This window comes from Rhinatrema bivittatum, chromosome 2 (assembly GCF_901001135.1).
Source record: "Rhinatrema bivittatum chromosome 2, aRhiBiv1.1, whole genome shotgun sequence".
Lineage (NCBI taxonomy): Eukaryota > Metazoa > Chordata > Amphibia > Gymnophiona > Rhinatrematidae > Rhinatrema > Rhinatrema bivittatum.
The window spans coordinates 417,046,379-417,062,195 of record NC_042616.1 but is presented as its reverse complement, the minus strand read 5'-3'; the positions used below and the strand labels follow the sequence as shown (position 1 = coordinate 417,062,195).

The following is a 15,817-nucleotide window of genomic DNA, read 5'->3' as shown; positions in this document are numbered from 1 at the left end:
GTAGGATGGGTAATAAACTGGAAAGGAGGAAGAATAAGAGAATGGAGGAGAAGTTTGGGAAAGAGCAAGGAATGAGAGACAGGAGGTGGGGGCAGGAAACGGAAGCAAGGCAAGATGGAGAGAGGAAAGGGAGGGAAGACATGGGATGGAGCAAACAGCAGAGTCAGAGGAAAGGAAGAATTAAAATCGACTGGATGGGGGAAAAAAGAAGGGAGATAACTGTAGGGGGGGAGAGACAGACTGCAGTAAAAGAGTGGTGTAAGAGTGGCTGGGGAGGAAAGAAAAAAGGAAATATAAAAAAGAATATGGAATTAAAGATGAAAGCTAGAAAATCAAATAATGGAAAAAGAAGAAAAGAAAGAATCCAACATAGTGCAAAGGTTGGGAAGGAGTTTTTAAAATACATTTAACAAAATGTCATCATTTTAATTAAATTGGCCTATTTGTAAGTAGTGAGAAGTGCAGACTGCAGCGAAGTCCTGCAGATGTGCTGTAGAATCGGGAACACTGCACCATAGAAGTTTCTAGCCCCTGCCACAGAATCTTCTTCCTGCTCTGCCATAGGCAGGCAAGGGTTTGGGTCATCCCAGCACAGGCCGATGAGTCATCCCCGTCTCTAGTCCTGACTGCAGCAGTTAACTCCCCCAGCGCGTTATTGTCTGTACTTTTTAAACAAAACACGCAGAGGTCCGTATTCGGCGGGCCACCATGCAGTAAAGTTACCCGGGTAATTATATGCAGATATTCAGCTGCACTCAGCCAGATAAGGTTGTCACTGAATACTAACCACTTAATATCACCTGGTGGTTTCCCTGACCAGCCTTATCTGGCTACATTTATCCAGGTAAAGCAAAATATATGCACTACTTGAATAGGTTTTAGCCATGCCCCTGGAATACTCCCCCCCGCCGCCGCTTCTTTTACCCAGATAAAATGTATCTACTCGGTGAGGTGGGAAATTTAAAATTCAGGGTCAGAAAGCTACCTGAACAAACCCCTATGAATATCGACTGTCAGGCCTTGGTAGGCAGTTCTTGCCTCCTGCCAGCAGATGCTCTCAGTGGACTAGCTGGTTAGTCCTCCTGGCTCTATGGTGCAGTCTTCCTGCTTGCAGCCATCTGTTTTATATTTCCAGGCCTCCAGTTTACAGGTTGCCAGATCTTGGTCCGATGCGGGAGTCCTGCTTGATTCCAGTCTTCCTGCTTGTTCCTTTGTTGCCTCAGCCTGTGCCTTTATGTTTTCTGATTTTTCTCTGGTGATATTTGCTACTCCAGCATGTGCCTTGCGCTTCCAGTATTCCTGCAGTGGGCTCACACCATTTCTGAGGGCGCCATAGAGGTATTCAGAACGCCGGTTTGTTAGCAAGTTGTTTGGCTAAAGTTACCCGGATAATTTGTCCTGTATATCTACAGTTGAATCTACTTGCTTAGAGTTATCTGGCTCAATCCCCTCCTTCTAGCACAAAATTTCATATGGCCCCGTCGGATGGTGCATTCCTCACCCCCCCCCAAAGGTTCAACAAAGGTCCCTGGGTGTGCAGTTCTGCCCCCCCCCCTTCCCCTTCCCCTTCCCCTTATCTTTTCAAAAATACAAATCTAGCTGCCTCCCCCCTGACAACCCATCTATCTGCAATCCCTATATGCTGCCCTTCCTCTCCCCCCTGACCCCCAGATTGGGGGCAAAAACATTTCCCTGCTCCCGGCGCTGCTCTGTCAGAGGTTGTGCTGGAAGCATAAGCTGGAAGCGTGTAGCCTATGACATAGCATTACTAGGGTGCCAGGAGCTGGGAAAATATGTACTTCGCTCCTGGTAAAGGTATCAAAGGGGGGCAGGGGGAGGCTGCAGAGTATATAGGGACTGAGGGGGGGAGGGGGGGGATGCACGGCCCGATGGGCCATATGAAAGTTTATGGAGGAAGGAGGGGATCAGGCCCTTTTATATCTTTATTTTTTTTCATTTAGAAAACTGACTTGGACATTTTTGAAGATATCCAGATAAGTAGCGAGTTATCCAGCTCCACAAGGCCAGATAACTTTAGGCCTGCTCTGAAGCCAGGTCTAAAGTTATCTGGCTAACGTACCCGGTTATACTTTAAAATCAGCTAAGTTAACCAGATAACTTAACGCCTCTCTGGAGCACCTCTTTTTAATAAGGGGTATTTTAATAAGGTTAAGGGGCTGAATATATAAAACCTTGCCATATAGATGGATAATTTTGTTATCTGCCTAAATGGCTTTTGAATGTTGACCTCATGGTGTTTTCAGTGGTCCTTCCTTGCTTCTTTCGGGCCCGGCGTGCGAGGGTGTACATGCCGTGCAATTGCCGCAGGCACGGCGGACACTCAGCTGGCGACTCCAGGCGCTACAAGCAGCCGGGAGCAGAGAGGCAGTTGAGGTCGTGGATGGTGCATGCAGTCTAAAATTGATTTGGGGTGAGGAGGGACACGCGTCCTGGTGGCACAGCCGTGATCTTAAAAAAAAAAAAATTCTTATCTGATCTGCGACTTAAGGAAAAGGCTCTAGCAGTGTGTGAGAGAGAGAAACGGAGGTGCAGGACCAATCCAGACACAGCAGACTTAAAAAAAACAAAAAAAAAAACCCCAGCTCCATCCCGTTCTGCACTGGCACCTGACCCCCAGTGATCTTATAGACAGCCAATGGCTGAAGCCTGAAATTGGTAGGGGCTGCACCAGCAGAGGAGAGGGCGGGAGGCAGGAGTAATCTGCGCGGAGGCCGATCAGAAGCAGAGCAGGAGGAGCAGCAGAAAGCTTGGAGGCGGGGAGGAAGACAGCTGCACTGGGTGTCCTGTGTCAGCTTGCATGAGGCTGCAGGTCATCCCAGCAAAGAGGAGGAAGGTGGCAGAGCAGCAGCTTTGCTTTGGGCAGAAGAGAGGGAAGGAGGACTCGGGGCTGTGTCAGCCTGCCGGGAGCAGGAAAAGGTAACCTAAAGCAAACTGGGTATTAAGCTGAGGGAGGAAGGGGCAGGGAGAAATCTGAGCAGACCATTGAGTTAGGAGAGGGAGGAAGCTTGGGACAGGGAGCAAACTGGGCAGGGCATTGTGCTAAGGGATGGAGGAGGCACAGGGCATGGGATCGAGCAGAGCGAGGGGGTGCAGGGCAGGGAGTGAACTGGTTAGGGTACTGAGCGCAGGGAGGTTACAGGGAACAAACTGGGCAGGGCATGGAGCGGAGGAAGGGGACAGGGAACAAACTGGGCAGGGCATTGAGCGGAGGGAAGGTGCACAGGGCAGGTAACAAATTGGGCATTGAGCCTAGGAATGGGGGTGAGAGAGCTGGGAGTTGAGGCAGGGGAGGAAGAGTGAGCTGGGTTGTGGGGTGTAAGCAGGGAAATTTTGCCCCCAGAAGTCAGACAGCAGCAGGGAGGAGTCCCAGTTCGTGGTTGTCTTTAGAATTTGGTGCCAGTGTTGCCTGTGCCTAAATCCGGCCCTGGTTTGTAGCCTGATGTAATTTTACAGTACTTCATGGGGGAATTCTGCATCTTTGAGTAGTAGTTCAAATGTAATACAAAAAAACGAATTATTACTCAAAGGGAATAATTGTATTGTGCTTTGATTTTAAAATAGTGAACATAAGAACATAAGAAAATGCCATACTGGGGCAGACCAAGGGTCCATCAAGCCCGGCATCCTGTTTCCAACAGTGGCCAATCCAAGTCGCAAGTTCCTAAACATTAAGGGGTAGGTTTTCACCAATACGCACGCACGTGGATGTGCTGATTTTATAACATGCGCGTGTATGTTATAAAACATGCTGGTGTCCCGGCCCGCCCCTTTGAAGACGCCCGGCACTTGTGCGTGTTCGGGGTTTATGCGCGTGGCTGGGCCCCTTTGAAAATTTGCGGCGCACGCAAGGCCCGGTCACGTGCGTAAGTCCTGGGATTTATGAGCGCAGGCCTTTTAAAATCCAACACTAAATGAATAGATCCCACTGAATGTGCTGGAGGCTGGCCTTCTGGATGAGAGGAGGTAATTTTTAATTTGTGGTCAACTATTCTGTATTTGGCATGATCGAGGCAAGCTGAAGTATTCTGCTAGTGCATAGGGGTCTGTAGCTGTCTCTTTCATTCTGTTTTCCCAACAGGAGGTGCATTTTTTGTTATACAATCTGGTGCAATCTTTGCAGTGCTGTCCTTTCATAGGTAGAGTTGTTTCTGTGTGAATTCTGAAAGTTAGTATTGCTATGGTATGGCAGGTTTGAGGTTTGCTACCTATGTCGTCCTGAGTGTTTGGTTTTCTTCTTTTGGCAGGATTTTGTATTATTTCACAATGTAGTGGTAGTTACTGTTCCTTAGACGACACCAGAATCTGCATGCTTCCTATGTAGGGTGAGGTGTATGGGGAAATATCCTGCACCGCCCCCTTGCTGGAGGTGTAGAGAGGGGGAGGAGGGGAGGAGGGGGTCTGTGTATCTATCTACAGAACCCCAGGTGCAGGATTTATATTGGGTCTGTCTTGCACATGCATTGACAAGAAGCCAGGGTACAATATGTTGGCTTATGATCTTAATCACTCATATTTATTGTTAATGCTCTTATTAATACGTGCATTTCTGCTTTTTCCAATTTGTATTGAAGGTTCATGGAGTTTCCCCGAGTCTTAGTTCTATTTGAAAGGGTAAATGACCATTCCTTGCTTACCTGTTCCATCCCACTCATGATTTTATGTAAGCAAGGGAAGGGAGAGAGGTGGAGTTGGGGGTTGTTTGGAGGGGGGAGGGGAGGGTGGACGCATTCTGGAGTTTTCCAGTAGTAATGTCTGTTATATCTTACCGCATGGTATGTAACAGGTCACATTATGTACTAGGCTATTGCTGTTTCATTTTTTAAGTTTTTTTCTAACAAAACAGAACTTTCTAAAAAAAAAAAAAAAGTAATGATCTTTTTATTATTTTTGTTTCTATTGTATGTTTGGTTATTGGAAAAACATTTAAAGTTAAGAACTAGAAAAACAGAATCGGGCAGGGGGATGAGGCAACACAATAAATCGCACCGGGTGGAGTGGTGGCGGTGGCGGCGGCGGCATCACAATCATTGCTCGCACACGGCAGCAAAAGGCCTAGCACCGGCCCTGGCTTCTATAGATGTATTTGTGTCTCCAGGTTGGGCCTTACATCGCCTTAGTTGTGTGCTTTCCAGTTTCCTGTCCTTTCTGTTCAAGTCCTGTTAGCCACTAGCACCCAAGGGCCTGGTAATCATCACAGGCTTAAAGATGCCTGCCTCTGGGCCTGCTGGAACCTACCTAAGGCGAGATACTGCCTGTTCTTGGCCTCCTGGTCACACCTCTGGCCGCCCATGCCTTTACATCGGTCTCCTAGTGTTTCTATATCATACCCCACAGTACCCCCTGGCAAGGAAAACTGGCACTGCAGGAGCCAAGAAATCTATCAATCCTACTTTATTTCCATGAATGGCACTGAGCGTTGGGATCAGAAAGGACCTATTCACTTACATGTACATTAAGGATAAGCACAGAGACTTCAGTCTGAAAAATTCAGAAGTGCACAAGGAATACTCACATAAGATCCTAATATCCCCCTGAACTGGTGCAAATACCGTTTTTTTGCAGATGGAGGGAAAACTTCCCTGTCTAAATATATCAGACATTACATAATTGATTTTTTGGGGGCAAGAATTTGGTAGAATTGAGAGTTGATAAGAGGGAAAATCCTTCTCCCAGAAATTCTAACAAAAAGCTTCAGTAACATCAGTCGATCCATAATATTTATGGTTTGGAGGCACCTGCTATCTCCGAATCTCCTACCCACCCTCAGCCTGCTTTCCTTTACCTGAAACTAGACTGAGAGGTGTAAGCAGCATGTCTAACTAGCTCCAGAATTTCAGGACAGACTGATCCAGTCCTGGTTTTTACACTCTTGCAGACAGTCTTGCTTTTCTTAGACAATGCAATTGAGAAATCAGATTAAGTCCCAGCATGCAATGGGGTAAAACCAGGGCTGGATCATCTTGTCATGAAAATCTGGAGCCAGTTGGCAACCCTATAGCCAGGACAGCAACCCACCATGTGGCTTTGAGGTCCTATCATCTTTTCTCGCTGTCACACAGCAGCTGCTAATTCCTCTGGAACACATTTCACTCTGACCCCTCCCACCCCCAGGCGCTTTTCTCGTTGCTCTTGACAAAGGGGCAGGAAGAATCTTTTTTTTTTTTTTCCCAGGACTGATTGAATGTATGATAGCAATTAAATAAGGAGTGCAAACATTGATAACGAGAGGGAAAATTAAGAAAACTAGAGCTACAGAGAGAATGAGGGATGGAAGGAGAGAGGGAGATGGACAGAAAGGCAGATAACTGTAGGAACAAGAGAGCCAGCACAATCGAACTATAGATGGAGAAAAAAGGAACAAGCTAACTGCAGAGAGATGTAGCTTCTGAGATAATAAATTCACTCATTAGCAGTGGCCATTTCATCCAGTTTCCTGGTAACTGGGGAATCTGTTGGCTAGGCAGAAAGAAAAGATGTTCTTAATTAATGCAAACTCATTTTTACAAAGCTCTACTAGTTTTCTTGTTATTGGCTTCATAGGGTTGAATATTCAGCAGAGCCTGACTGGGGTCTTATCTATGATTTCTGCCTGTCACCTGTACTTAAAGCAACAGTACTGTCTAGAGTTTATACATTGAAAATATTAGCTTTCTTGATTAATATTATTATTATTATTATTTTTAGCCGTGTTAACTGTTGCTGCTGGGGCCTGTAGTCTTATTCATAAGCCATCATCTCTGTCCCAATACATTTTACTACTTAAGGTTAGGCTCCTCTGGGTGAAAGGTTGTTCCCCTTCTATTATCACTGCTGGTTTTACAGGCGCTCACATACAGTAGCCAGGTCTGTCTGGCAAACTATGCAGGGGGACCTAGGAGGCCAGGTGTTCGGGCAATAGCCATGCTAGTATTGGTGGCTGTTTTGATTATTAGAAAGCCTTGTGGTTAGATATAAGAGAAGGGTAGGGTTCTGGAGGGCAAGTAAGTGGGGTTCTCACGTGCTCATCTCCCCAAGATGGTGGAGTACAAATGAGGAAGGCGAAGAAGATGGTTTTACATAAGGAGAGAGATCTTACAAGCCATCATGCTTTGTGGTTGGAAACTGGGAAATATCCTTAGCAGTGTAATGACGTAATATTTTATTGGACTTGTTATTATAGTTTCGAAACTGCTTTGAGTTGCTTTAAAAAAAAAAGGTGCAAATCAAATTGAATGAGAATAAATAAATAAAAATAGGCCTACTAACTGACACTACAGTGGCTGCAGGGAGTGAATTCTCTATTTTTGTCTTTCCTGTATTTTTTCCCTGCCCACTTTCCAATCACGGTACACCGAGAACAGATGCACAGCCACCTCTGGGGTAGATGTCAGGACAGCTGGTCTCTGTGTTAAATACACACTGCACAGCGGGCAGTGTCTGTGCATTAATGTTATCTAATTACAGCTGTGGAGACTGAAGCACAGGGAGGTAAAACTGACTGGCTCGGAGGCGCACAAAGAGTCAGGCGGCAGAGCGAGGGTTCGGACTCCGATGTCTTAACTCCCAGTTATTGCTAAAACTACTAGGCCACCACTTCCCCCAGGGTGTGATGCCGCCCATCAAGGAGCAGTTCCATTACCGCTGATTTCTCTGTTAATTAACAGTATGTGATTTCATGCCTCATGTTTCCTAATGATGTAAATGCTTCTGTGCCTCAAGTGGCATTAGAAAGACATTCCTTACTTTTAGTATGCTTAGGGCGCTCGGATGCCCTGCGTTACTGCAGAATTGGTGAGCTGCATCTTGGGTAACTCTCGCTGGAAGATATGGGTAAACTTACAAAATAAAATTTGTTTGTGACCCTAAATTGAATAATGGGTTTTCTTTGTGTTCAGCTCAAGGACATTTTTCCATGTGAATCAGCTGGTCATGTTGATGCCCATGCCTCAGACATGTCCTGTTTGAATACATTCACTGAATTTGTTGTAAAGGAAGAATTAGGATAGAATGGAAAGCCTATGTGTAGGGTGAGAGTGCAAGCTTCTCTTGAATATGGGTGAAAGAAAAAAAGGTGTTTTCCATGCTCCCATGCTAAAAATTGGTCCAGAATCCCAGCTGGAAAATAAAATGAGATCTGTAAGCAGCAGAAGGAAGGCACCTGCATTTTATTTGATCTCAGGAACGCATACACCCTTAAAGGGGTTGAGTAAGCAGATCATATCGATTGTATACCGATCGTATATCAATTGTATATAAGACTTCTATCCCATTTCTTTCTCTCATACCCAGCTTTTCTCTTTTCCAATTGTGTTTTATAAAATTCATTCTATTTATTTATAGACTTATAAATTCAGTGAGATAGCAATTTGCTTTTTACCACTATATTATTTTTCCCTTTCATTGTTCCACTGTTCCCTGTACGTACCAGGATCAGTCCAGACAGCTGGGTTATGCCTCCCCTCCAGCAGATGGAGTCAGAGAGAAAACTGAAAGCACCCCCTAGATATACCGGTGTGCCACCTGCGATCCCTCAGTATATTCTCTGACTCCAGCAGATTGAGAGGCATAACCTGCGGTCCTGGCCTGGTTAGTTTATCGGTACTGGGAAAAAAAAAAAAAGGGACAAGATCAATTGGTTTCTTCCCTTCTATCTTCTGTCTGTCTGTGCTGTTGGTTGTCTTGGCGCAGCGCGGTTGGAGCTTAGTGTGGGGCAGGCACAGAGGGCAGTGCCCTCTTCAATTCCCGGATTAGAGTGTCCTTGAGGCTGGGGGAGAGCTTACCGGTGGGCCGGTCACCCTCCCCCCGATGGAGTCAGAGAGAAAACTGAAAGCACCCCCTAGATATACTGGTGTGCCACCTGCGATCCCTCAGTATATGTGATATCAAAGCAGAAGTAAGGAATTAATCACTTTCAACACTGCCCCCAATAGATTTTCAAAAATTTTTTTTTTTACATCTTAAACCAAGTGACCAGATCAAGTAGAGACCTCCTTGAGAACAGGTAAAACCAGAAATAACAAGTAGGACACCAAAGAGTGTACAGTAAAACACGAGAAAATGACAAACTTAACCTTGAAACTGTGGCATCTGTTGCAAATACAAACTGTAATGGAAGAATATGGAACACAAGCGGACTCCCAGAAAAACTGTGGGCGGGCGTCTGGACTGATCCATGGTACTACGGGAACGAAAATTAGCAAAGGTAAGAACCTAATTTTCCTTTCTCTCCCCTCCCCCCCCCAGTTAACAAGTTTATTGTAAAGCACAGCTGCAATGTTTCTGTTAATTGTGAACCGATGTGAGGTTACTAAACAAATGTCGGTACATAAAAATAAATAAATAAATAAATAAATATTAAACTTGTGACCGGTATCACCAGTTGTCAAAGCTTCAACTTTGAATATTGACCATACGCGTGTCTTTCATAAGCATTTGGGATCTGCATTCATTTTAAACAAATGGATTTCCCAAACTGAAATGGGCCATTTTCGGTTCATTTTGTTAAATCCAGAACAAATTGCTAATGGCCGGAAAACCCCCATAATTTTAATTTTTATTCATTTCAGAAAATAGCGTGCACTATATTCCAAAATGAATAAGGACAAACCCCCCCCAAAAAAACCTGAAACAAAATTTGGCCAAAAACAAATATAACAAACTGAACTGCAAATTTTGGCTACGCACATCCCTAATAAGCATTCATAACAAATACTTTTCAAAAAGTCTGGGAAAAGTACATTTTTCATTTACTCTATACAAGGATCCATAAAAACGGGGCACCCTGGCTCTGAATTCTTGAAGGACTCTCATTGGGAAATGTAAATATCACTAGGAAAGGTGAATGTGATTGGCTTTGGGGAAGTGGAGGTGCACGGAAAGGGCAGCTGGAGGAAGCACTTAAGAACATAAGAACATAAGAAATTGCCATGCTGGGTCAGACCAAGGGTCCATCACGCCCAGCATCCTGTTTCCAACAGTGGCCAATCCAGGCCATAAGAACCTTGCAAGTACCCAAAAACTTGGCAGTAGCTATTCTCTAAGGGGCGGATTTTAAAACGAGCGCGAATAGCCTACTTTTGTTTGCGCTCCAGGAGGCGTAAATCCCCGCGCGTCAGCGGGCCTCCTGCCCGCCGGGACGCGACCTGGGGGCGGGTCCGGAGGGCGCGGCCACGCCCCCGGGCCGCCCCGGGCCGTAGCCACGCCCCCGGAACGCTCCCGACACGCCCCGAAAACGCTGCGCGGTTCGGGCCCGCCCCCGACACGCCCCCCGACACGCCCCCTCCGAAAACCCCGGGACTTACGCGAGTCCCGGGGCTCTGCGCGCGCCGGTAGGCCTATGTAAAATAGGCTTCCCGGCGCGCAGGGCCCTGCTCGCGTAAATCCGCCCAAAACCGGGCGGATTTACGCGAGCAGGGCTCTGAAAATCCGCCCCATAGTGAACTTAATAGCAGGTAATGGACTTCTCCTCCAAGAACTTATCAAATCCTTTTTTAAACACAGCTATACTAACTGCACTAACCATATCCTCTGGCAACAAATTCCAGAGTTTAATTGTGCGTTGAGTAAAAAAGAACTTTCTCCGATTAGTTTTAAATTTGCCCCATGCTAACTTCATGGAGTGCCCCCTAGTCTTTCTACTATCCGAAAGAGTAAATAACCGACTCACATCTACCCTTTCTAGACCTCTCATGATTTTAAACACCTCTATCATATCCCCCCTCAGCCGTCTCTTCTCCAAGCTAAAAAGTCCTAACCTCTTTAGTCTTTCCTCATAGGGGAGTTGTTCCATTCCCTTTATCATTTTGGTCGCCCTTCTCCGTACCTTCTCCATTGCAATTATATCTTTTTTGAGATGTGGCGACCAGAATTGTACACAGTATTCAAGGTGCCGTCTCACCATGGAGCGATACAGAGGCATTATGACATTTCCCGTTTTATTCACCATTCCCTTTCTAATAATTCCCAATGTTCTGTTTGCTTTTTTGACTGCCGCAGCACACTGAATCGAGGATTTCAATGTGTTATCCACTATGACACCTAGATCTCTTTCTTGAGATGTTAGTAACTTTGGGAGGTATTCAAATTCACAGAACTATAGATAGAGTTATACATCACCTCCAGTGATGCAGCAATCCAAATGCCCATCCTCTTCCTAGTGGAGGTATGCGTTGAACATTTTTTGGGTGTGAATGGGAGCTTGTCTGAGGTGTGTGTGTGTGTGTGTGTGTGAGAGAATGGTATTGCAGGTGGATTCCAACCTACAAGAAGAGGAGGGCCTGGGGCTGCTGGCAGATCCCAACTAAACTGGAGCTGAAGACACCTGGGGATTTGTCTGAGAGGAGCATATGGGTGTATGAGCCTGTGTCTGTGTGTGTAAGAGAGGAGAACGTTTGTGCATCCCATGCCCACTAATCCAGACTCAGGGTTACTGGAAATCAAAGGTTTGCAAGTGTGATTTTTTTTTAAATCATTTTCAGTTTTATTTTTCGGGTGTTATTTAATGTCTGCTGTTTTTTAAATATTTTATTAGTGTTTGGGACATTTAAAAAAATTGTATATGAGTTTTTAGTTATTTGATCTTTTGTCATCTGTTTTTGAAATATTATTATTAGTATGTTTTTACTATTATGATAATGTATTTTATTTCTTGATTTTGTTTGATGTTTGAAGAATGGTAATGGTTCTTGTTTTTTATTGTTGTACTGCATAGACTCCTGGCTTCTTGTGATTTGCAGGTTTTCTCATGCTTATATTTCTACTTTATGGTTGCTCTTTTCTGTATGTGGGAAGAGTTTGTTTATGTTCTGCATAAGCATACACACAACACATGTTACAATAGGCCTAATACCATATGGGTTCCAAGTGTGTTTTTGCAGGAATTTAGGGTGGCATCACAGCAGTGCATCTATAATGTAAGTGATATTTTTTATCTCAGAATACTGTACTTTGATATTTTTCATGTAAAAAGTTATAAATGTATAACTCCTACTGTGTGTGTGGAGCAGGCCAAGGGGAGAGGTTGAGAGATGGAGGGGCGTTGTGCAAGGCTATAAGGTTTGCCTAGGGGACCTAATACCCTTGCACCAGCCATGGGTTCGGGAGGGAGGGGGTGTCAGTTTTTAAAGTTTGTATCACTGTCAGCTGCTGCGGAATAAAATGGATGCTCATATTGAATGCCCGTTTTTTCCTAACATGCGCCCATCCACCTCTCCTGGGCGCACATTGAAACATGCTAATGAACTGCTGCATTAAAATGAGGTGCTAGAGGAAACTGTGCGTCCCTAGCTCATTCTTGGCTTTGGGTGCCAGGGAGTTGTGGCTGTGTGCGGGTTAGGAAAACGGACACTCAATATGAGCATCCATTTTATTTCTGCAGCAGCTAATTGACTGGCACAATATACATACTCAATATACACGGCCTGGAGCATGTATATTGGGCCGGATTTTAAAAGCTCTACGCCCGTAAATCGCCTTACGCGCGCCGGGCCTATTTTCAAAAGGCCCGGCGACGCGCGTAAAGCCCAGGGATGCGTGTAAGTCCCGGGGCTTTACTAAAGGGGCGGGGTGATGGCGGGGCCAGAGGCCTCCAACACAGCGGCCATTTGCCGCTGTGTTGGAGGACTGCATACTGGCAGGCTGCCGGCGCAGGCGCAAAAGGTATGATAAGAATTTGGGGGGGTTAGAGTAGGTCTGGGGGGGGGCGAAAGCTTAGGAGAAGGGGTGGGAAACTTAGGTTAGGGGGAACGGGGGAAAGGCAGCACGGCTCGGCGCGCGCAAGGTGCACAGTTGTGCACCCCCTTGCACGCGCCGACCCCCAATTTTATAACATGGGTGCACATGGAAGGGGGCGGTACACCTGGGGGGCATTGGGCCGGTGGCAGCAAGAGAGGTCGCAGAGCCGCCAGTGGAGCCTAACCTGCTGGTGGCCGAAGAAGGAGAGGTGCTGTAGGCCGCCCGCGCTCAACCCCCCAGCAGCTGAAAATGAGAGGCCCTTGTCTTCTGTTTGTTTGAGTGCGTGCGTGCATGCCCATGCACAGTTTCCGCTCCCCCTCAAGCAATAAGGTCAGTAGGCCATGATGGAGTTTGTTCTACCACATTAAAAAATGTAAATGGCTAAAGGCATATACTTAAAATATTGTATCATCTTTAGATTCTCAATATCCCATGCTTTTACTCAGGGACTGCATTTACGGCAGTTTGGGAAAACAGATTAGTTGCACATATGAAGGGCATCGCAATATTATTTATAGATTCTGAGAAGGTACTAACATTTTGTTGGCTTTCTGGCGTGCTTCTGTATATCATGCTAGTTTTTTAGAGAATTATTCAGTGACTAAACAGTCTGTTTCTTCAGTGGTAACGAGAGCTCATTATTACGTCTGAAAAGTCTGGCTTGCTTTTTGGGAATGTGCATGGGACAAAAATTTTAGTTTACATTTATATCTTTTGTTTCAGGTTGGTTTTTTTTTTGTGTGTGTGTGGATTTGGTTTGCTTAATGTTATTCTGGTTCAGTTGGTTTGCCAATATCACAATAAATACAATTTTAAAAATGTCCCCCTTCCATGAGCTCCCCGATGAAGAAAAGAGTAAAAGCGATCCCAAGTTGCTCCTGCCCCACCAGCTGCAGTTGAAAAATGGCTCCAGGCAGCCCTGAGACTGGCACCAATTTAGTACATTCCTATTAGGAGGGAAACCAAAGGTTCCCTACACTTACTCTGATGCTGACTCCATACTACAACTTTTCTGTATTGCCCTAGATACACTCAGTACATAAAGCAATACATCCTGTAAGGAACCTTTTGGTTTCCTTACCAGCAGGAGTGTACTAACTAGCTGGGGAGATTCAGAGAGATTTAGTAAACAGTGGGTTGAATTTTGCTCTCCCATGAGAGAGACTGAGATGATGTAGCCTTAGCCTTTTTGACCACCAGGGTGTGGGATTTTTAGTTAAATTTCCTAAGGGCAGGAGCTTTCTGTCTTCCATCTGTTAAATTGTGTTAACTGTTGGTTGAAGGGTTTTGCTGTTTTGCCCTTGGATGTCAGCTTTCCAGACTGAATTTTTCCTGTGTTTTTTAATCTTGTTGATCCAGTTTCTGAGAATTTCGCTGTGAGAGCCTTGGTACCCTTTCACAGAGGATTGGATCATCACTGTGTAAGGTTAGATCAGGGGATAAGGGAAGATTCTGGCAGTGTTCTATAACTCTTCAGGGGATAGACCTGTCTGTGACCTGATTCAGAGGAGTTTCAGCCATGAATTGTTTTTCTTCAGTAACTACCGCCTCAGTTTGAGGCGAGGACATTTTTTTCCACTCTTCCTGTCTTTTGTTTGTTTTTCCTCCTTTTGAGTCAGTCTTTTTTTTTGTTCCACCTGGAACTGAGTGACCTTGATAACAGGGAATCAGTTTCCAGTCTACAGGGGAAGAAGCTTCATTTGCCTAGGGAAGGGCTGGAAGAGTGAGGTTTCATAAGAGGAGAAAGGAGCTAAAGGTATTTAAAAACTGTGTTTGCTGTTGACTCAAGTGTGCTGCACATGAGAGGAGAGTGCCCACCGGTGCTGTTAGAAGGAGATCTAAAATATTTAAGAAGACTTCAGGAAAGATATGAAAATTGAGGTTTATGTTCTGGTGAGTAACTGGGACTTTATTCTAATCATTTTACAGTGGGTGTTGCCTCTGTGGTGTGAAAGTCCTTGACTCTTTGCAGTATATGTTCTCAGCGTTTCAGTGAAAGTGGTAATAATCCTTTTTCAAATCTGAGTAACTAGAAAGAGAAGGTAATCAATTGTTAAGGAATTGGTTTCATTAAATTCAAAGACTTTGCTTAGAAGAATGAGGTCATAAATTTATTAATCTTTCTTCTGTCTCATTATTCATTGACTTTATTTAAAACTTAATCTAAGTGCTATAAAGAATCTTTAGTCATTTATCAACTACCAGTAAAGGATTTGGAAACTCCATGGCTGCTCATTGTGATTATGTTTGCTACTGTGGAGCTTAACAGTGCTGTTTTACAAGAACCGGAAAAGGTCTGTGTATGTTGGTATTGCAAAAGGGCCTCGGATGTGTAAAGCTATCAATGGAGAAATGGTCGCTATGTGCCCTTGGGTTCAGTTGGCTGGCACCATTTTTCAGCCTGTCTTTTTTTTTTTTTTCCATCGGAGATCCCTCAGGAGGGTTTTTTTTTTTTAATTTGTAGGCAAAAGGATTTTCATAAAGGGACACCATTTGGCCTGTGTCCCTCCACAGATAAAACCTGAGAATCTGAGGCCCTTTTGCAATACCAACATACACAGTGAACTGACTGTTTTGAATTGTGCCACGTTTTTGTGGACAGAGATTCAGTTTATTTTCTCTGTTTTTACCTGGACTCTGTGTTAATCTAGTCCCTGTCCTGGGCAGCAATTGGGCATTGACTTCAATAAATCTCAGGAAGTGAAATTTTCAATAGATAAGGAATTTCACGGATATGGCATCTTGGAATGAAGTGGGAAGGAGGAAGATTCATAGCAAAGAGAACCTTTGCCGAGAGGGTGGTAGATGCCTGGAGTAACTTGACCAACATAGGAGGCAGAAACCAGTACGTGTGACGGAATTCAAGCACGCTTGGCACAGATATACAAGTAGTGGTAGGAACGGGGTTGGCCGGATGAAGTATTGCAAATGGGCCATTCTTTACTCTCTCAAGAATGGAGGCAAAGGGAGAAGTGATACAGAGGGAAAAAAGGGCTAACAAAATAAGCATGGCCTAATGATACTGCAGATCAGGCATTCGTCAGGTTAAAACCTGCAAGCTACAATTCTCCAGGAACCAACTCTA

General features: G+C 44.9%; 1 protein-coding gene across 1 annotated transcript in view; it reads left to right on the top strand.

Annotated features, from left to right (window-relative positions):
• The first annotated feature begins 2,787 nt into the window (after positions 1-2,787).
• The window catches only part of CACNA1I (calcium voltage-gated channel subunit alpha1 I), a 592,517-nt gene continuing 579,487 nt past the window's right edge, over positions 2,788-15,817 (top strand). The window contains 1 exon segment of the mRNA XM_029587119.1: positions 2,788-2,937. Coding sequence (XP_029442979.1) covers positions 2,819-2,937 — 119 coding nt within the window. The 5' untranslated portion in view covers positions 2,788-2,818.